Source organism: Schistosoma mansoni, chromosome 2 (assembly GCF_000237925.1).
Source record: "Schistosoma mansoni strain Puerto Rico chromosome 2, complete genome".
Lineage (NCBI taxonomy): Eukaryota > Metazoa > Platyhelminthes > Trematoda > Strigeidida > Schistosomatidae > Schistosoma > Schistosoma mansoni.
The window spans coordinates 23,946,758-23,970,168 of record NC_031496.1 but is presented as its reverse complement, the minus strand read 5'-3'; the positions used below and the strand labels follow the sequence as shown (position 1 = coordinate 23,970,168).

General features: G+C 36.3%; 1 protein-coding gene across 1 annotated transcript in view; it reads right to left on the bottom strand.

Moving 5' to 3' along the window:
- Window positions 1-2,473, bottom strand: part of Smp_212380 (ubiquitin-specific peptidase 2 (C19 family)) — a gene marked incomplete at both ends in the record, with an annotated part of 21,410 nt that extends 18,937 nt beyond the window's left edge. The window contains 2 exons of the mRNA XM_018796155.1: window positions 682-809; window positions 2,444-2,473. Of these exons, the coding sequence (XP_018650395.1) occupies window positions 682-809; window positions 2,444-2,473 (158 nt within the window). The remainder of the gene's footprint in view (window positions 1-681; window positions 810-2,443) is intronic.
- Window positions 2,474-23,411: the final 20,938 nt, after the last annotated feature.

Below are 23,411 nucleotides of genomic sequence, written 5' to 3'. Positions count from 1 at the left end.
GCAAGGAGGAAATTTAACTAATATACACGCTAATCTCTAGAAAAACATGATATATATATTCCCCTGCAGTAAACCTACCCGCTGTCTTTATGCAGACTGTGATAATGCTTATAGAAACCATGAAGGACACTGAGTCCCATGATAGGACGAAACGACCGTCCAGTGCTTCCATGTTTTCGATGGTGGTCTAGCTTCAACTGATTCATGATTTCAACTGTGAAAAACTGACTTTAGTTAGATAACCAGTGAAAACCAAGAATCAAAGCACAAGTATTTCATCGTAACATAAAACTTCTTTTAGTTAGAAACAGTGATCAGCGGAGTTCAGTGAACTCGAGGATTTGATAAATATCCCCAGTGGCAATGAATGATGGTTGTGGAATAACATGAATTGATTATGGGTCAAAGTGTAAGGTATCTAATCTTATCTCAGAAATCTTAAGGAGATACGCTCACTGAAAGGATAGAAGATCCAGAACATGTTTCCCGACTGGTTCAGGAATGTGCACTTTTTAGGCAAACTAGCTGTCCATTGTTTTCCAGTCAGTAAAAGTTCTCTAACTTATTCATTTTGTGGTGCAAATTACAAAATCCAATAATCCTCACGACCCTCTAGACCAGAAATCAGTAATCATTGTCAATTAAATCAAGAAATAATCTTTATCTTTGTTACACTCTTACCTAGATGATTGTTGAATAACTTGACGAAGAAACTCTAGTGTATACTGAGCATTTCCAATTTCTTGTAATATATCACCATCTTCAACGTTTTCTTCGAGTACAGACACAGTGGGAGCAGGATTTTCAACCTAACAAATGGAAAATATGTAATAATGTGTAATAATTCAAGATGATAATGATGTGGATTAACAACTTCAGCTGAACAACATTTTTAAGTGTATTTTCTTATAATTAACATCACTGCAAAATCAATATTGGTAATAATGTGTGCTAACTCCGTCTGGAACCCTTATAAGGTTAATGTCCGTCCTAAGCTCAGGCAGAAGAGAGGGGTTGGGTATAGGGTTACCAACCCTGTCCTGTAAAAAAGTACCTAAGTAATCAAGCACTAACTAGAAAGTAGTTTGTGCTAAACGTTTGAACGGAACAATAACACCTGACTATACATTAAAGCAAACACCGTTTATGATCAATGAAACGGATAACTTATACATTTTATTAGTATAAAAAGTATGTGAAGATAATTCCAGATAGTATAAAGTACTTTAACATCGAATATTATTAAATATTATAAATCATGACATTTTATAGTTGAAATCATAAGTCAATTAAAGCTAAACCACCATGGAAAACCTTGAAGCACTGGACGGCAGTTTCGTCCTATTGTGTGACCATTCAGCAATGCGCATCCAGTGCTCCCAGGATTTCCATGGTGATCTAGCTTCAATTGACTCATGATTTCAACTATGAAAATAATGAAATCTCCACAAGAAAACCCCTTCTTCAGTATTAAATGAATAAATTGCTCATGAAGTAATGATATAAAACCTAATCAAGTATATACAACTGATTAGCCTCGAAATGAATTCTTGAAGTTGTAGTTAGTTATCTTGACAATTCTCCGGACCGTTGTTGCTACCTTGACGTGGTGGTCGGGCTTGCCTATCGTGATAAACCAATCGAGCTATACTGGCTGGAACAATCATTCCTCAAGGTCCTACCATGCCAGACAGGTTGGTTGAAAAGCGGTAAGACTAAAAGCCGCAAACCCAAGGTCCGAAGGCGAAGTCTTACTGCTTACAGTACAGAGGTGTGACGGCAGTAAGGTGTTTCCTTCAGACAACCAGTATAATAGTGATGCTACCTTCCCACAAGGAGGGGTGGGGTTAGAAAAGGTCGACCCTAAAAATGAACACCTCGCCTTATCCCACGGATATCCGTCTCCGGCGGTAAGGTCTCAACAAGTACGGAGCTGACACGCGAATTACTCACAAAAAGGTCGTGTGTGACCGACCTCAAGCAGTTGTCCCTTGGGCACTGCGGTCACGCTCTCAGGTCATTAAGACCACTTCTAACCCAATTTCATTTTCAGGTACCTCTAAAAGAAACCTTCCACGGTGTGGGCGATCGGGAAGTGATAACCACCCTCATACCTCTAACAGCACTCAAGATCATTGTATTCATAATCAATCTCCTCTAACAGGACTGATCGATCTAGTTCACTACGATGAAACGCTTCTAACTGATCGGATTGTTTAAAAGTTACACTATTTTACAAATTGAGTATGGGTAGGATTTTAAATTCGGGGACTTTTACTTATTATATAAACGAAGATATACTCATCATAAAAATGTGTGTCATAAGCTTAATACCATTTAAAGCAATAAGTAAGCATTGTTGAAGACACTTAAAGGTAGTAATTTCCAATTGTTCTTCACTCAATCTCAGTTCGTGACAAAAGTGATCAAAACTAAAACATACTTGAGTTTGTGAACAACAGCTGCAATTCATCAGTTGTTACTATTACTTCAAAGTTATCACTGCTTATCATAAATGATGTTTCGTTTCATTCAATTCAATGGACAATTTACTGTTTCTTTTAGTGAAACTCCGACAGATATATACATACACAATCATAGTTATACTTCTGTCATCTGGAAAGAATTGAAAATTCGTTGACAATTAGATACAGAATTAAAGTGCAAGATTTAAAAAAGAACAATATGCTCAGATATGACATCGAACGACTTTAAATGATAAATAAAATCTGATATGACAAGCCAATTAGAAGTAGAAGATTGAGAAGGTCATTCGTTGATAATCAGAAATGACCTGAAGAACAAGCACAGTTCATTAGTTAGTAAATGAATTGATCTTCTAAGTAGTAGAGTTGTGTATATATAAATGAGTATTTGTGCATTTTATTTGTTAGTCCAATATACATTCTTTCTTACTCTTGTGTTCTTGTTCAAGTAGTCAGGTATGGGGTTAGTGTGATAGGATGTTTTGTATCAGTATCAGATTTTGGATATCACCCATCGCAACAAAACCTCATGTAAACTATTTATTTATTTAAAGTTTGATCAACAATATGTGTTTATTATAAGATCGTCCGATGAAAATGACATTAAACTTTCAAGTACTGTAGTGAACAAGAGGACGAGTGGGGATGATCGAATGAATCTGACATGAAAATTACAAACTATCTCACTTAAATCTGACAACCGTACAGTATACAGTTAATTTGTAAACTATCAATCATAGTTGAAAGCGTTAGTCAATTGAAGCTAGACCACCATGGAAAACCAGGAAGCATTGGACGGCCGTTTCGTCCTATTATGGGACTCTTCAGCAGTGCGCAGTGCTCTGGCTCAAGACTGGTAGGTCCTGGGTTCGAATCTCGCGGGGCGGGATCGTGGATGTGCACTGCTGAGGAGTCTCACAATAGGACAAAACGGCCGTCCAGTGCTACCAGGTTTTCCATGTTGGTCTAGCTTCAATTGACTTATGATCTCAACTATGAAAAAATCTTGTTAACATTTCATCTCACACTCACACTCAGTTTTTAGTATTCTAAGTGTAAGCCTTCTTCAATATTATTAGATATCAAGCTATATCAACCTGATTATATAAAAGAGACTCCATGTACTGTACTGTACTCATTTTCAGAAATAGATTATATTGCTTAATCCATATAGTAGAACTATATAACCTACATTTGAATTCATGGGTTAGAAAATAATGAAAAAAATATGAATACCTTATGCGTGTTTGATAATATAACAGAATAATGAAAGTTAATTTAATGGCTGTATGATTATTGTTAAAACAAAAACTTGGTAAACGTATAAAAATGGTATAGGCATCAGTCAAACGAAAATCGACAAAGCTGTTTTTTTTGGATTTTTTGAGCGAAATTTAAGTACCGCGTTTAACGAGAAACTCCGCCTGTAGCTCCTCCGGGGCTACTGCCGGTCCCAAGCCCGGGTAAAGGAAGAGGGTTGGGCATGGAGTTAGCGACCTCATCCCGTAGAAAACCAACTCGCTAAAAAACGCTAACCGGAAACGTCTAACGAGAAGAACAGTTGAACCGACATTATCTATAAATCCTATTTCTAAACCCTTAACCTGGTAGGACAACATTTTACGGACGAACTGATTGGACAAAGGCTCTTGGATTTTTCCGCCAAGTTGACCTATATAGTTATAGGTAGTTTTCAAATTACAACGGATGTCAGTTTGTGATGGAAATGTCAGCTATAAACACCTATTTCTTACACTAAAATACTATCGTTGACCACGGAAAATAAGGGGATTCTCTTTTGGCCCTTTTTAAGATTTGAGAATACGAATAATCTTTGTCATTAAGTGTGAATTTACATGTTATTATGCTTGTATTTTACAGACAGATTAACCTACGAAAAACTTTATTAGATTGATTAAATATGTAAAAACTTGTTTACACTCGTAAGCAAAGATGGATAGTGACTAGCAGTGGAATTTAGGACGCGCGTTTAGTCCTATTCGGGACTCGTCGACCAGATGTGCCTGCATCTCAGAGTTGATGTTCACTCTGCGACTCGAACCCAGTACCTCCCGCTTCAAACGTCAAACACTTAGCCACTGAGTCATGATAGCCACTTGCTTGTGCAATGGGGTGAAGTTTAAATTTACTCAGTATTACTTGTTTGAACGAAACGCGCGTCCTGGATTCCACTGCTAGCCACTATCCATCTTTGTTTAAAATGCTTGTGAAATAAGGCTATATCGAGGCAATACGCACAGTATGAACATATGCCAATAAGAGACTGATCAGTTGCAGTCCTAAACATCAATGGGAAGATTCAAACAAGTAATACTAAGTAAATTTGTTCACACTTAGTTACATTATTGATATACATTTATATAAACTGTTCATTTATAAAAGATGTTTGGTAGCTGACTAATAACCAGATGAAAATTCGCAGTAGTTGTTTTGAGCTAATCCTTATAATATACGCTTATCAAATACTTTTTCATCTTTTAAAAAAGAAATAATTAATTCATTTTTGTATTGTTTATATGAATTTCCTCATTGATATTTAGGGCTTCAATCGATCAGTCTCTTATTGTCATATGTGCATCCTGTGTGGATTGTCTCGATATTGCTTTGAGTCACGTTTATTATAAACAAAGATGGATGGTGGATACCGATCGAATCCAGGACTCGCGTTTCGTTCAATTTTGGTTTCGTCAGCCGGATGTGTCTGCATCCCAGATTCGATGTTCACTTAAGAACGCGATGGCGTTTGGAGAGAGCGTCAGTGGGTTCGAGTCCAGGGGTGGACATCAACCCTGGGATGGAGGTACATCCAGCTGGTGAGTCCTAAATTGAACGAAATGTGCATCGTCGATTCCACTTCTATCCACCATCTATATTTGCTTATAAGGAATTAATTAGTTCGAAATTGTTAAACGAAGTATGAGATAGAAAAAAGAAAGAATTTAATTAAAGTTAATAATTATTGAAGGTAGAGGTAGTAGTGTGGTGTGTACTACTGATGTCGACAGATATAAGTAGCATGCATCATCAATCGGAAGTGAAGTGCCTAGAGGCAGAAGGTTAAGAAGATCAAATAAAAGAGAACGAGAACAGAGAATGATTGGTGTAGAAACGAAAGAACAATGAAGTTTGAGACGACTGACTGATATTTACAAAAGGAACTGTCAAGTCTGAGACAATTGATTGACATTTACCAATTGAATTAACTGTATGGTTCTCAGATTTTACTAGGATATTCTGTAATTTTGTATTCAAATACATTAGATTGTCCTCACTTTTTTTCTCATTCACTACAATAATAATTTAAATTTAGAAAATTATAACCTTGCTAAGTGGTTGAATAGTGGCTTAGAAATTATAGTGTTTAGTTTTCAATCCATAAGTTGAAGGTTAGTACCTTCATCTGATACCTCTGATTTGTGCACCCAGATAACATTATTATTACTTACACAAAAGCAAACTCGACTCTAAGCCTTGTACATAAAACAGTGCATGTTAAATGGATTATATTAATCGGTTATTCATTCTAAAATATCAGACAGGAAAATTAAATGGTACCAAATATCTGACCACATTCTAAACACTTTTTTTAGTTATTTAGATTTTGTTGAAATATACTGTTCATAAGTTTATCTACAGAATAGATTAGTGTTCTGTTTCGTTGAGGCATTCCTAGTCACCTTCTAGTTAATTTCCATGGTGTCTAGTAGTAAACATTATCTTATTCGGTGTAATCTGTGTCTCGAATATCTCAGTCAGTAAATGTTTACAGTCCTACCAATAGACTTTCAACCTAGTGGATTCCTGATTAATGATTCATAATATATGAGCAATTTTTCGAGGATATCTATAATGAAATGTCAGAGACTTAATCATAACCACCTACTTTAAAGTCTTGCTTTCATAGCCATAAAGTAATACCAAATAAACCACTGTAAAGAATATTCATATTTCGACAGACTGATGAATACCTTGACTGCACCATCTTTGGTGTAAGTTGACAAAAGACAAGCTAACGTTTAATGTCCGTAACTTAATGAATTAGAAAGACACATATAAACGAACAAATGTGTTTCAATTAGTTCGTTATCAAGCCTTACTCTAACATATAGGAATATTCATTTAACATTTGAAAAGATTAGACCAATCAAGGCAATTTATAAGTCAGTGATCACAATGAAATAAATTGCAATCATGAGTCAATTGAAGCTAGACCACGATGGAAAACCTGGAAGCACTGGACGGCCGTTTTGTCCTATTATGGGACTCCTCAGCAGTGCGCACCAACGATCCCGCCTCGCGAGTGAGATTCGAATCCAGGACCTACCAGTCTCGAGCCAGAGCACTTAACCGATAGACCACTGAGCCGGCATCCAACGGTGTCGTTGTCTAACTTTAGCCAATCCACGAAGTTGAGCAACCGTTCACCAATTGTCTTCAGTGAGTTGTTATCTCACAACACACGTGGTTGAACACCCCTGTTCACTGCTTCCCACTAGAACTCCAGGACATTTATCTTGAAGTCAGTCACTAGTGAGCTTATGATTATAATCAGAAGGGGTTTTGTGGAGATTTCAGTATTTTTAATAGTTAAAATCATGAGTCAATTGAAGCTAGGCCACCATGGAAAACCTGAAAGCACTGGACGGCTAAATAAGTAGTGTCTCAAATTAATTTCCTTCTTAGTTCTGCAAGATGTTATATATATAAATACTTAATGGTAATTGCAAGTTGACTCATATTTAAATGGAGGAATCTTGTATACGTAAATGTCTGTTTGGAGTTAGTTGACTGATATTAGATAGGTAATTATTTCAAATTTATCAGCAGTGTTAACTCACAATTTTATCAGTGATAAAATTAAGTAATATTTTGACCAAGAGCGAATTGAGTTATTTTAAACAATTAGATTGGTATCCGTCAGTTCTCATACACAAGTTTGCTCTAGAAATGGATAAACTACACCGGTAACTACTTTTTACGTAAATGTCAAGAACGCTTCCCAACATTAGTGACAAGTTTGCTTTTGCACATCGAGAAGAAATTTATCAGTATAGGTGTTGCGGTGATTGTTAAGTTTTAATTGAGATCAAGAACCGATCAATGTTAGAAAATCAATGAAAGCCCAGAAGTACTGGACGGCCATTTCGTTCTAATATGGGATTCCTCAGCATTGCTCACCCACGTCCCCACACGTGGGACTCGAACTCAGGACCTTCGGTCTCTCACACGGACGCTTAACCTGTAGGCCACTAGACCGGTATCCAACGGTGTTGATGTCTAACTTCAACCAGTCCGCGACTTCGAGCGACTATCTTCCATTGTTTTCGGTGGATAACTGTCAAACCCGACACAGATTAAACTTCACTGGTCACGGCTTCTCACTAGAACTCCAGGAGCTACACCTTGAAGTTAGTCACTAGTGAACAAATGATGATTGTTATTATGGGGATTTGTGGAGATTGTAGTGCGTGGGGGATTGTGTATGAGTACTGCTGAGGAGTCACATACTAGGACAAAGTTGCCATCCAGTGCTTTCAGGTTTTAAATGATGGTCTACCTTAAATCGACTAGTGATTTCAACTGTGGAAATACAGTATTAATGATCATGAATATAGAAGGGTGTACAAGCTTTAATTTATATCACGTTTACAGAATTCTCTCGATTGATAAAGAGATAAAATTGGTTCAAAAGAAAGGGAATAAATTTGAACTAGAGATCTTATCGTCCATTAATTATTTTGAAATATCAACATTACATTAACTGTTATGTAAACAAAATGTTAGTGGACTATTAAAAACATGTCCCTTATGCTACGGGTTCTGTGGAATATGAAAAAATCTGTCAACAATAATAATACTCCTTTCTGTTTTTCCAATAAAAGTACTCTCCCACATAAATATAAAGAGTTATTTAAAGTTGAATGTTAAATTAGAATGAAATCTATTCTTTTTAGAGGATGTTTTCTATTCAAAGAGACTAGGATGATAGCTAGATATTTTTATTATTTTTATTTAAACACATAAGTATTGGTACAAGGAGGCACCAGATATATATGCGCCGCACAAATCTCATTCGATTTGTGTGAGGGTTGTGATACTGCCCAGGTGCCCAAAATGAAGTAGGTTGTTTTCTTAGGGGGCCACACCCAGAGCCTTTGACCTAAAGGTCTGATCCACAAGGTAGTGGAGCATCGTGAGGAGATGCAGTCACATGGTAGCCGGTGACCAACGATTGATTCATACGCCATTTGTTCCTTCAGGATACTGGAGCCCATGTGCACAATTGGTTTGGAATCAGGGTTTTCCAACTCACCTAGGTGGACTTTCCGTGTCCACCAACTCGCTTTTCGTCCTTTCAATTTCGTAAACAACACCCTCGCCATGAGGAGGCAGTGAGTAGGACTTCCGTGGCAGAGGCTATATTCGCGTTGCCATGTGGGAGCATTTCGAGAGGAAGAGCGGACTCTCCCCACTCTCGACCGTACCAGGGCATTTGGAGGCATATGTTCCGTTCAATATGATCATTTAGTCCGTTATTTCATCACCTCAATAGTAAATTTGTAACAAGATATCCATTTCGTCCACTGTAACACGTTTTCTTCTTTTTGTTTCGATTATTTTGTTTTGATTACTGAACTTTTTCAAGAAAACTATAATCATACAACAAACTTTTATTTATGGCTCATTAACATCTCAATAAGATTCTAACTAATGTTCCTGGACAATTTATCGTAAAGTATAAATTTACTTGGTATTGTTTGGTTGAAACTTCTCACTGATGTATAGGACTGCAATTGATAAGTCCCTTATCGGCATATGTGTATACTGAGCGTATTGCCTCCATATAAAATTAATTCAACAGCATTATAAGCAAAGATAGATAGTGGCTGGCAGTGGAATCCAGGATGCGTGTTTCGTCCCATTCGGGAATCGTCAGCTGCATTTACCTGCATCTCAGAGTTGATGTTAACTCTGGGACTCGAACCCAGTACCGTTCACTTAAAACACCATCGCGTTATCCATTCAGCTACTGAGTCCTGATAGCCACATGCCCGTGCAATGAAGTAAAGTCTTGGATTACACTGCTAGCCATTATCCATCTTTGCTTATCGTAAAGTACTTATCAGCGTATCTTACCGATATTTTATTATTTTATATAAAATTAAATTCATAGATATAATTGAGTTTTCATAATGTAAATGTAAGCTCTTGGTAGTAGATGATAAGAGATATTTTAGTATAACTTTTATTCTTTTTCATTTCCGAAGTAGAAGTAATATTTTACTAACACCAAGATATGCTTATAAGTTTCAGGTAACTAATAATGTTTCAGAATTGTTTGAACAATAGAAACACCGTTGATAACAAAATTAATACATTTCTATTCTATTACTAGGAAACACTGGATAACTGTTTAATTCTAGTCCTCAGAAGTACAAACTTACCTCCCACCAAGAATTCTACTGTTATTCGCAACATAAGGTTTTAATATATATATATATATATATATATATACAAACACTTAACTAAGATTTCTCAGCAGGATACGTTTTGCAAATTGTATCACTTTTATAATTATCTCTGTTAAATTCGAATTAGTCATAAGGCAAGCCCTCACATGGAATCTCGAACGCCAAAGGAGAAGAGGAAGACCAAAGAACACATTACGCCGAGAAATAGAGACAGAAATGAAAAGAATGAACAAAAGTTGGATAGAACTATAAAGGAAGGCTCAGAACAGAGTGGGTTGGAGAATGCTAGTCGGCGGTCTATGCTCCATTGGGAGTAACAGGCGTAAGTAAGTAAGTAAGTAAGTTAATTCGAACTAACAACCATTCACTTTTAAGGATAATATGATTATTTCTTATACTACGTTACTGATGTTCAGATTTATTATAAATTCATCAATGAAAGTTATTAATTACTGTAAGTAAAAGAGTAGAAACAATATAAGGAAAAATGAATACTCAGATCAATTCAGTGCTCTCAGTATAAGTTTAAATAGAAGACACTCAAAACCAATTTAAAACGGTGAAATGTTTTAAATGAACATTCGTCAAGTTTTAAACAAAACGTTTTATAGAAATTAGGCATTAAATTTATAGAAGAGATTTGATGTACAATTATATTTGTGATAATCACGGAGATTAAAACTCAAGAAGTTCGAATGTTTCACCTAACAATCCGGTCTGAACTTTTATGTGGAATCAGTCCGTTTCCTACTTACTTACTTACACCTGGTTCTCCCAATCGAGCATAGGCCGCCGACAAGCATTCTCCAATCCACTCAATCTGTCATGCGGCTTCCTTCCTAGTTCTATCCAATTGTTGTTCATTCTTCTCATGTCTGTCTCTATTTCTCGGCGTAATGTGTTCTTTGATCTTCCGCTTTTCCTTTGGTCTTCAGGATTCCAGGTGAGGGCTTGTCTTGTGATGCAGTTCGATGATTTCCTCAATGTGTGTCCTATCCACTTGAAGCACTTCTTCCTGATTTCTTCCTCCACTGGATGGAATTTGGTTTGTTCTCTCCCAATGTAGGCTGTTGCTGATAGTGTCTGGCCAATGGATCCGAAGTATGTTGCTTAGACAACTGTTAATAAACACCTATATCTTCTGGATGATGCCTTTGGTAGTTCTCCATGTCTCCGCCCCATACAGTAAAGCTATCTTGACATTTGTATTGAAAATTCTGAACTTCGTGTTGGTTGAAAATTGTTTTGAGTTCCAGATGTTCTTCAGTTGTAGTGAATATGCTGCTCTCGCTTTGTCGATCCGCAGTCCGTTTCTTAGAAGGAAAAATTATTTTTCAATATAATTTTAAATCTAATTTAACTGCGTCTTAACTTTGGCTGATGTGATGCAGAAAAATGAAAAATCATTAACTTCTTGGTAGTGTACAGTCATTCGTTTATGTTGAATTAAACTCAGCAACTTCAAGTTCGAGTTATATTGAATTTGAATAAATTATAAAAATTAGATTCACAAACATAAGAAGTAGCACAGCTCATTTTGTATCAATCAGAAAAATATTTACTGCTTAACTATTAACCAAGTAATCTAACATCAGAAAAGTGTCACTTTGATATTAGGTCACATAGCAACTTAACCGGTAGCTTCCAATCAGTAGTAAGGACTGAAATATATGAAACAGATCATTATAGGATGATCAGTTAGCTTAAACACTCGGATCATATAGAAATTTATTTAATGAATACATGACTTAGTAGTAGTATCTTTGGTTATAGTACAATGAGAATGTGGTTATAATCCAAATTCGTAAACTATGGCGTACTAAATTTGTTTTGTGTTCTGAAGTCTGATCAGTTCTTGCGTTTACACTGGCAAATATAATAAAATGAAGTTGTATACTTTTGAGAAAATTCATATTGCACCTAAATCCTTGTTTGGGAACATTTATATTTAAACTGTAAATGCTTTTGAATTATGGCTATATTGAGGCAATACGCACAGTATGCACATATGCCAATAAGAGACTGACTAGTTGCAGTCCTAACAAATCGATGGGAAGATTCAAACAAGCAATACTAATTGAATCTAAACTTCACCCAATTGCACAAGCAAGTGGCTATCAGAACTCAGTAGCTGATTGAACAACGCGATAACATTTGAAGCGAAAGGTACCAGGTTCGAGTCCCAGAGTGAACATCAACTCTGAGATGCGGGTACATCCAGATGACGAGTCCCATGTGGGACGAAACGCGCATCCTGGATTCCACTGCTAGCCACTATCCATCTTTGCTTATAAACATCAGATTAGTTTATATTTATCCAAATACATTGCCATCTTAAAGACAGTTGGACGTTTCAGTTAATATTCAGGACTGAGTTGAACAGTACTCTTTAGGAGCAGATGTTTAGAAAATGTCTTCATTTTGCATTTCATGGAGTTACATGGATTTCATACTATTTAAAAATTACAAACTGAATATACCTCCTTGAAGTTGCTAATATGTATAGTGAATTGTTTAAAGAAGGCATCCAATTCAATAAAAGTAATACATTGAAATTATCATCTTTAAAAAATTGATGCAATCAATATGTAGAAACTTTTAATGAGTCAACCTAGAAAACAAACATCATGTTTTAACATAGAATTAAAATACAAAGTAACTTTGAACTTTTGTGGCTTAGTATCCTAAAATTTCTAGTAAAGTTTCTGACAAACATTGTAGTGAACGAGAACACAAGTGGGGAAAATCGACTGGATCTGGATACAAAATTACAGAATATCTTAGTAAAATATGGGAACCATATAGTCCTACTGTACGGAGCTGAAACGTGGAGAACCGTTACATCCACCGTCAAGAAGGTACAAGTATTTATAAACAGTTGTCTTCGCAAAATACTCAACATTCACTGTCTGAATACTATCAACAACAGCGTTTTATGGGAGAGGAAAAACCAGATTCCAGCTGAAGAGGAAATTAGAAAAAGACGTTGGAAGTGGATCGGATATACAATACAAACTGCATCACGAGGCAAGTGCTAACTTGGAATGGTGAAGGGAAGCGAAAAAGAGGAAGGCCAAAGAACACATTACGCTGCGAAATATAAGCAGATATGAAAAGGATGAATGTTAACTGGAAAGAACTGGATAGGATTGCCCAGGACAGAGTTGGATGGAGAATGTTGGAGTGAGGCCTATGCTCCTCCACGAGGTGTAACAGGCGTAAGTAAGTAATATAGTAAATACTTCATTTGAAAAATGTCAATCAATAGTCTCAGACTTCATTGTTCTTTCGTTTCCACACCTATCATTCTCTGTTCTCTTTCTCTTTTATTCGATCTTCTTAACCTTCTGCCCCTAGGCATTTCACTTTTGATTGATGATACATACTACTTATATCTATCGACATCAGTAGCACACACCATAATACAATTTTTTCTTTTATAAAAACTATGCTCAACATCTTTATCTTCTATAAACTGTAACAATTGTAATCATTTTATGTGTATCATTTTTCGTTGAAATGAAACTTTTCACCAAATAATTTATTTAAATGAAAACCAATTAAACAGAGTATATGCTAACAAATACACACACACACACGCAAACACAAAGAACAATGGTACCGTTAGAAACTTAACAATCTTATAGACTAGTTTGAAGTTTTGTGCACAGCAACAATAAATAATACTGTAACAATCAAGTGAAATGATTTTTTTTTAATTTAGGCTAATTTTAGATAAACATTTTAGTTCATAAAATTTACTTTCTTATTAAAGATATAGATCATGATATATCTTATTCAGTGATAATGTAAAATGATGCATTACTAAGCTACTTCGCAGTTTATGAATTGAATCTATGCTAACCACTCTTACATGAAGATGGAAACAATATAACTAAATCGATGTTCAAAATGCATCATGCAAATGAATAGTATCAGTCTAATTTCTTAAGATTTCTCAAGTCTACTTAGAGTTAGTCATTATAAAATTATCAATTTTAACAGTTGAGATCATGAATCAATTAAAACTAGACCACTACGGAAAACCTGGAAGCACTGGATGGCGGTTTCGGCTCAGTGGTCTGTCAGTTAAGTGCTCTGGTGCGAGACTGGTAGGTCCTGGGTTCGAATCTCGCGAGGCGAGATTATGGATGTGCACTACTGAGGAGTCCCACAACAGGACGAAACGGCCGTCCATTGCTTCCAGGTTTTCCATCGTGGTCTAGCTTCAATTGACTCATGATTTCAACTATTAGGAATATGCATACTTAATATTCGATGACTGAATATTATCCGATTATTTACAAGTCATCATTCTTAGTGCAAGTTATTAGATTGTTTATCTAGAGTTGTACTATTACAACGTAAATCTTCATTCGTTCACTTCTCCTAATTATTATTTTGTCGCTAAGTTACAAATAGTTGATTAATCGATACAAACTGAGATATAATTTTCATCTTATTATAAGTATTTGTGTACTTCAATCTTTTAGTTCCATTTTACTCTAATAAGAAATTTAATTACAGAGAATAAATTGAAAATATTCGTGCATTCCTTTTACTATACTAAAATTGACCTAACAAACCATAGATGGTATTGTTATATGGATCTTTAAAAGTATGTTTAAACAAGCAATTGATAACTTCCTATACTGTATATTAAATCAGTATAAACTGTTTCATCGCTATGCTAACAGGTTATTAATGATATAACTCGATAACTTTATAATGAAATCTTTTAAATCTTAGACTTTGTAGGCATTATATTGTACTGATTTCACAGTCGTACAGACTGAATGTATAAAGTGTCCTAAAATGAAGGAATACATCTATTTGCAGGTCTTTTTTGTCATTATAAAACTGTTAGCCAGTTTTTCAAATAAAGTGAATCTGGTTGAAATATTAAATAACAGGTCATCAAATAATGCTTTTACAATCAACACTACATATTAAATGTCTGTTACATAATGTTGCTTCATATAGTTTATTGAGAAGTTCAGTAGATGTTACAGAAATGTAATCGATAGTGTTAGGACAAGATAAAAGATTTATAATAATATCTATATCTCTATATTTATCGGCCAATAGATTATATAACTACTCTTTCAACAATCGACACAAAGGTGCATAAACTGTTAGTCACGTGAAACTATAAATAATAATCTGCGAGTGACAATAGGACGTTTTCACATCTAAAATAAATACGTTTGCTGTTAGCAACGTTAAGTAACTTATTATTTTATGTCTAGATTTTCGAGTAATAAACATATCCAACCCTGACTTCAATGAAAAATTTTATAACTTAGATAAAGTGTTCCAAGAAACGTATCCATTTTTTCCACGTCAGTGGAAAAGTTTTTTCAAAGATACCTTTCAGTTTCTTCCATATCAACAGTATAATAATGTGAACTTATAAGCTGTCAACTGAGCTACTTCAAAAAACACCTTTACAGGATAATTCATGAAATGGGTTTGCTTGAAAAAAAGCAGCCTTGTAAATTATATTCACACAGACCGTTCACTAAATTATACAGCCTATTAGAGACCCACTATAGTAATTTAAAACCCAGTGTGCCTAAGTACAAGTTCTTGAATGATGTCTGTGTATAAATTTCCAATGGTAAGAACTTAGTCCAACAGTAGGCAACAGCTGTAAGTAGGTTAATAAGTATCTAATGATTACAGGATAGTTGTTTAAAACTACATATTGATACAGTTAGTCTACCATAAAATAAAAAATCAAAGTTCTTTAAGTCATTTGTAACTAATTGCTGGGTCCATTATTAAAGAATGTTTATCGATCCTCGTATTACGAAATATTTTTCGTACCAATAACTTTAGCTCTTACACAAAAAGTAATATGATATAGTTGAGATAATGAGTCAGTTGAAGCTAGACCACCATGGAAAACCTGGAAGCAATGGATGACAGTTTCGTCCTATTGTGAGACTCCGCAGCAGTGCGCATCCACGATCCCGCCTCGCGAGATTCGGACTCAGGACCTACCGGTCTCGCGCCAGCGCACTACGGCGCTGATCACTGCTTCTCACTAGAACTCCAGGAAATACCTCATGGAGCCAGTCACAGGTAAAGAGTCCCACAATAGGACAAAACGGCCATTCAGTGCTTCTAGGTCTTCCATGGTGGTCTAGCGTCAATTGACTCATGATCTGAACTATATAAAATTATTAATATCTCCACAAAACCTCTTCTGACAAAAAGTAATAGTAGACTTATTCCAAAATTTTAATTGATACTCTTTAGTAGAACACCAAGCTTGTTATTTTTGTGAGTTCGTGAACAAACTGATATCTTCAACTCATGTGTATGTTCCCAAACTTAAGTGAAATGGTGATTTTGTTGGAAGCAGAAAGTGGCACTCATGTCCGCAAAATAAAATTTCGTTATCCTTTGCTTTGCAAAACACCTATGTTGTTTTTCATCCCAAAAGAACTATGATTTTGATTTAGAGTTATGCTGATCTAATAAACAATTTTTGTTTTATGTTAATACACCTTAAAATTTTTGATAAGCTCAACTGTCGAAATAAACTAGATGAAATTTAAATATTTCTCCATTGAATTTTGGATCCCTGTCGATTAAGTCACAAGGAGTTATTGTATAATGACGGAACTGTACCGAAATTGCTTGGTTATTTAATCACAACAGCTCTGGAGTTCTTGAGTAACAGTCATTAGTTTTGTTGGTATTATTGACCATGGGGTTTTACTCATTTGATTCAGCTTATTTCTTATATGTTCAAGCATTACTGAGATATGCAAGATTTTATAAGAAGAAAATGGTATTTTAGAGCTTTATACGGGCCTTAATGCAATATGTGAATGGTTCGAAGAGTAATATATACCCTCAGTGTTAAAAATGTGTAGCGATGAATATGAAACGTAAAGTTGTAAATAGATGAATTCTCTATGATACTGGTTTATTTACTTTTTAGGCATGCACCCATCAAAACGTTATATTTTACGATGGCCAAGAAGCTATTCCTATTAATACAAACAAATTGTTCTCCGAAAAACGGTACAGTAATTAACATAGAATTGAATAACTACAACAAAAACCGTGACAGCAATTATCAGTTTGAATTGGCCTAAATAAGCTATTCCAACATACGGAATTGTCTGGTGCATTTTAATTATGTCATTGTGACTCCCTACAGTGATTAGAGATTTCTTGTACCATTCACTCATACTTCAAAATCAAATTGATGATAGGTATAAACAAGTAAATAAGTAAATACTTGATAACTAACGGTCGAATTAAGCACAGATATTCAAAATCTCGGACCATTTATGCAGACCTTTAAACGGTTCACTCTTTAAGTTATTCCAAGAAAACAAAGTTAGACAAACTTCATTAGCAAAACGAATACTTTTTTCTAGCTGGCTTTAAGGGTAAAATGCTACATGACAATGAATATTATACTTTAGCATACCTGCATGTAAAATATTAGACTTGGATAAGATTGCTAGAAACTGTCAGATTTTGAAGTTTTGTTTCAACTACGAAAAACTTATTTAGAACTTCGCGCGCTATTTAAAAAGGACAGTGGTATTTTTCCTCGTTGAGTAAATTCTATTGTTTTGATCGTTATTAACGTATCAAGACTACTGTTTTTATGTTACTAACAAATGGTTATTCTGAATTAAATCTACAATTTGAAATGAAACGAAAGGTATACGCTACACTCAAGATCTGAGAACAAAGATAGTCAAAATCCCTTATTTGATGCATAAAAATACAAGTTGTTGATGGGAACAATTTTGACTAACATTATACGCAAGAAATGTGTCGCTTTAAAGCCAACTCAATATCCCTATTTCGGAGAACATTTTGTCCGTCTTGGGTAAATTTCGGTGAAGCCGAAATAGAAAACATTGAGAACACTTTGAGGAAATGGAATGAAAACCCCAGTATTTCCCCAAACTTCGTAAAAAAACCAAAACTATCACGAATTTGGTGAAAACCCCTATATTTAACCGAAATTCCCCAATTTTCCCCGATATAAGGAGACTGGGAAGTTATGCACTTCCGATAAATGCATTGTTGAATCAAAAAGAAGGACCTCATTGATCATGGTAATAATCATACTACTAAACAAAAAGCAAGTTAAGAGAGTAACGTACATAAATTCAAAGTATGTTTACTAAAAGCAGCTAACCAAACAGACGCTCAACCATAAAATCGCAGTCCCTCAGTGCACAAATTGATGCAGTATAACAAGTACTCAATAGGAACGATCTATATTTGAGTAAGATGAGTAAAATCCATTGACCACTTCTTTTTCACACTCTTGAAATTAAAAACAACTACTGAGTACTCACTGTTCAACTAATGACAGCACGCCTTAGAATCTGCCATGGAAATGACAAATACTAGAGGTACATTCAACACTGACATGCAAATTAAATATACCACGCCCAGAAACAAATTGTCATTTTTGCGTTCATTTGATTAATGATTTTGATAAGTTGAAAGAAAATTTCACGAAAAGATAAATTTGATGCCCTAGACTTTATGATACTCATCGAAAGCCTGAGACTATTCATGGTTGTGCTAGTGTTCTTGAACATGTATTTATATCGACGTGAATGGAACAATCAGTTTTAAAATATGCTTTGTGCCGTTTTTATTCACGTCCTATCAAGTTAGAATTCAACTTGATGGCTTTATTAGCTCTTCATAACAGTGATATGTCAGACATAGCAACAACACTAAAAATCAGACAAAAAGTTCACAAAATACAACATGCCCTGCAAAATAGCCTTGTAGAGGTAAATAAATCCCAAGGATAAATAGTTCTGTAGGTCCTCATAATAATATTGGGGCCTGGTTCTGCTACGCGGAGCTTGACCTCCACGAGTATTAATTTACAGACTGACGTGCACAATTCTACGTAGCAGTAAAGGCATTACGGAGTGATTTTAACAGATACGTCACATCTAGTATGTTTGTTAGTGATGTTTCAGAACAGTACAACACTTTGTAGAGGCCTGTTCTCAAACGTGAAGACCTAACCAACCGACAAAGGTCAACCGAACTTTCCCACAACATCGAGTTGCAACATGGCTCAGCAACAAAAATGTTACTACGTATGATGAGGACAATTGGTCGACGGGACTTTGATGAGGGCCCGTTTGAACAGCTTTCCTTATCAAAACTACGCCACCAAGTGCAAGTAGTCCTCGTCTCATCTCAAAATAACGCCGTAGACGAGCTAGCTGAATACGCCGACTGGATTCTGGTAATAACCCAGAACCACCAGTGCCGAGGTTTATTGTGTCAAAGAGAACGTCAAACAAACCTCAAACACTGATTCGTTATGTTGACATTCACCGCAATCGTAAACGCCTTCAAACTCTTCGGAGAACCCCATCACGACAAAGACCTGTCTATAGGCGACGAGAGACAGATATTTTCGATTGGTGTTCGCATCACATTAAATCTGGTAAGTCTTATAGAAATTTCAGAAAACCTCGAAGTTTCTCAGACTCCAAACCATCCGACGCGAAACCGATTCGTAAATCTTACCAGCTGGCACGTGTTAAAGGCAACCGCAGCCATCGAACACCACTGATGTGGTGACGAAAGTTCTAAACCTTGTTGAGACTGCTTCGGAAGTCAGTATTATTCCAGCGAATCCTAACGATCGATGGCACGAACAGCTTTTCAAATTACTGTCGCAAGGCTTTCGGTTTGAGAATTGCTGAACAAAATTTTCAGAGGTTTATCGACTACGTCTTTCGAGATCTCATCTTCAGACACACATATGTAGATGACTATTTGATTGAAATTGCAGATAGAGAATTTTGTCTCCATCATCTGAACCTTGTTTTCGAACGATTGCGGAAACACAGCATTACTGTAAATATTAAGAAATGTCAAATTGGAACCGACTCCCTAGATTTCATGTGACACACTACAGATACTCAAATAATCCACCCCCTGACAAGTAAAGTGGCGGCCATTTTGGATTACATTGAAAAAACAACGGTCAAGCGATTATGTACGTTCATCCTCATGATGGAAATATGCCTTCCTAGTAAAATTAGAAGTCAGAAGTGAAGGGGTTCAAAGTTATATTTGTACGGCTGTCGATATATAGGGAAGTGTCTGATCTAAACTGACTAATTGTTGCAAGTGGTGCTTATCATGGCGTACTCACTCGTGATCAGCATGAATGTTGAGGACCTACAGAACTATTTATCCTTGGGATTTATTTACCTCTACAAGGCTATTTTGCAGGGCATGTTGTATTTTGTGAACTTTTTGTCTGATTTTTAGTGTTGTTGCTATGTCTGACATATCACTGTTATGAAGAGCTAATAAAGCCATCAAGTTGAATTCTAACTTGATAGGACGTGAATAAAAACGGCACAAAGCATATTTTAAAACTGATTGTTCCATTCACGTCGATATAAATACATGTTCAAGAACACCAGCACAACCATGAATAATCTCAGGTATTCAATGACTCACTCATAAGTTTAAGTCTCATCAATTTTCGAGACGCAGAGAGAAGCTTGTTACTTTTGCTCCATCCAAATAGAGAAGGAGAAGGTTTTTGCTTTGCGACACTGTGTGACGCTGTTTGAGTTTATCGATCGTCCAAATCAACAGCAAATAGCGCAGGTTAACGTTAACAAGGTTAGCATTAGTCTCAAAACTCTTGAAGACTAGTCAATTTGTAAGGTTATTCATACTAGAAAGCTTCTCAATCAGCTGTATTCTAGAAGCTTCTTCTATGCTTGTTTCTAACCAAAGTAAATAATTTACTTTATCGAGTCAACTGGTTTCAAGATGGAAAAGGTGAATCATTTACACAATGAGCTCTCACTTCTTGTTATATATTATTTCCCCCTTTGTCAAAACACAACTGTAGGGTCAGTGAAATCTCACTGTTCACCATCCAAATCATCCAGGAAGCAGGTTTCTTGGTTCCGAAAGTTAACTGAATCTGATGGAGGACGCAGCTCTACCAGTTGTTGAGCAGGAGTTAGAACGATTCCAAAGAAGCGGAATTATAGAACCAGTAAATTTTTCTTATTGGGCAGCACCTATAGTGATTGTTAAGAAACTTAACGAAAGCATCCTACTATGTGCAGATTATTCCACAGGACTAAACGATGCACTTGAGGCACACCAGTGTCGATTGCCAGTACCAGGAGACTTGTTCGTGAAACGGAATGGAGGAAAGTATTTTGCAAAACTGGATTTATCAGAAGCTTACTTACAGATTCCAGTTGCTGAAGAATGCAAGCGTTATTTAACGATAAACACGCATAAAGGGTTATTCCGATATAACAGACTTCCTTTGGAGTAAAGACAGCACCATCAATCTTCCAACAAGTCATGGATAACATATTACAGGACATTCCTGGTACTGCTGCCTATTTGGATGATATACTTATTATGGGTACAGATTATGCGGACATGGACAAAAAGCTGGATACGGTCCTGAAACGGATAGAAGATTATGGTTTCAGATTGCGTGCTGAAAAATGCGATTTCTACATGGAGCAGGTACATTATTTGAAATTTATAATTAACAAGAACGGAAGGAGACCTGGCCCAGAAAACATTAAAGCGATTAAGACAATGCCTCCACCAACTGATGTAACAACCCTGCGTTCTTTGTTGGGAATAATTAGCCATCATGGCGTTTTTCTCCCGGACCTGCATCGTTGGCGCGCACCGTTAAATAATTTGCTAAAGAAGGATACCAAATGGGTCTGGTCAAGAGAATGTCAGGATGCATTTTCAAAACTGAAAAAGCTGCTCTACTCAAACCTACTGCTTGCACATTATGACCCAGCACTCCCTATTGTACGTGTAGCAGACGCATCGAACTGTGGAATAGGAGATGTGATCTCACATATTCACTCTGACCGGTCTGAGAAAGCCATTGCCCACGCATCCAGATCACTGACAGCGACAGAAAGAAACTACAGTGAAATAGAGGAGGCACTAGCCATTATCTTTGCGGTTAAAAAGTTCCACAAGATGCTGTTTGGTAAGCAGTTTACATTATTAACAAACCACAAACTCTTATTGACAGTCTTTGGGTCCAATAAGGGTATTCCTGTTTATACAGCTAACCGCTTACAGAGATGGGCAACAACGCTCTTGGGGTATGATTTCAAAATTAAATGCCATCCTACGACGAATTTTGGACAAGCTGATGCACTCTCAAGGTTGATTGGTTCCCAGGCAAAACATGAAGAGGACGTACTAGTTGCCGCAGTAAAAGCTGAAGCTGAAGTTCAGGCTGTATTAGTAGATGCAATTGCTGGCTTGCCGATTACATTTGAAAATATTAAAGAAGCAAGCAAAAAAGATAATACCTTGAAGACTATCCGCCATTTTCTACTCAATAAGTGGCCCTCAGGACGATTGCAAGGAGAGATTTTACAATACTTCCGTCGACGAGAGTCTCTCACAATTGTCGATTCTTGTATCATGTTTGGCCAACGAATCGTTATCGCCAGCACTCTCCGAAGACGAGTACACAAACGGTTTCATATGGGGCACCCGGGGATGAGTAAAATGAAATCACTGGCAAGAAGCTACGCGTACTAGCCTTCTATGAACCAAGATATAGAACAATTGTGCCACAGCTACGAATCATGTATAGAAGCGGCGAAGAACCCAATGAAAGTAAAACCACAACCGTGGCCAAAACCAGATGGGCTCTGGCAAAGATTACACGCGAATTTCACTTGCCCGATACTTGGCAGGAACGTTTTAGTCATTGTGGATGCCGAAAGTGTATGAAATGAAAAGTACGACGTTGGAGAACACAATTTCTAAATTATCAAGTCTATTCTCTTGTTTCGGCGTCCCAGAAATCTTAGTAACGGACAATGGCACTCAGTTTATGTCTTCAACATTCAAACGTTTTTGCAGTGAAAATGGTATACGGCACCTTCAGTCTCCTCCATACAATCCCCAATCCGATGGACAAGCTGAGAGGTTTGTAGATACGATTAAAAGAGCTTTGCTTAAGGGGGAAAGAGAGGGTAACCCGTAACAGGTGGTCAGGAGATTCCTAATGACCTACAGAGTCACACCTAACCCGGTGGTGCTAGAAGGGAAGTCACCAGCAGAATGTATAATAATAATAATAATAGTAATAATAATAATATATTTCTGCAAGGGCAGGCACACACCATTTTTGCAGGCATGATCTACAAGTTACAACATATACTGGTTCACAGTATGCATCCCAAGCATGGTTGTTTAATAAACATAATCTATAAAAGTTGATAGCAGTTCATTCGTTCAGATGCAATATGTTTTCATCAAAATATTTTCTCAAGGGGCATCGCATCCACGTTGCACACCAGATCCAATCACGGCAAAATGGTGTTAGGATTTTGTTCGTGCTAAGTGTTTATGCAATGCAAATTTAAAG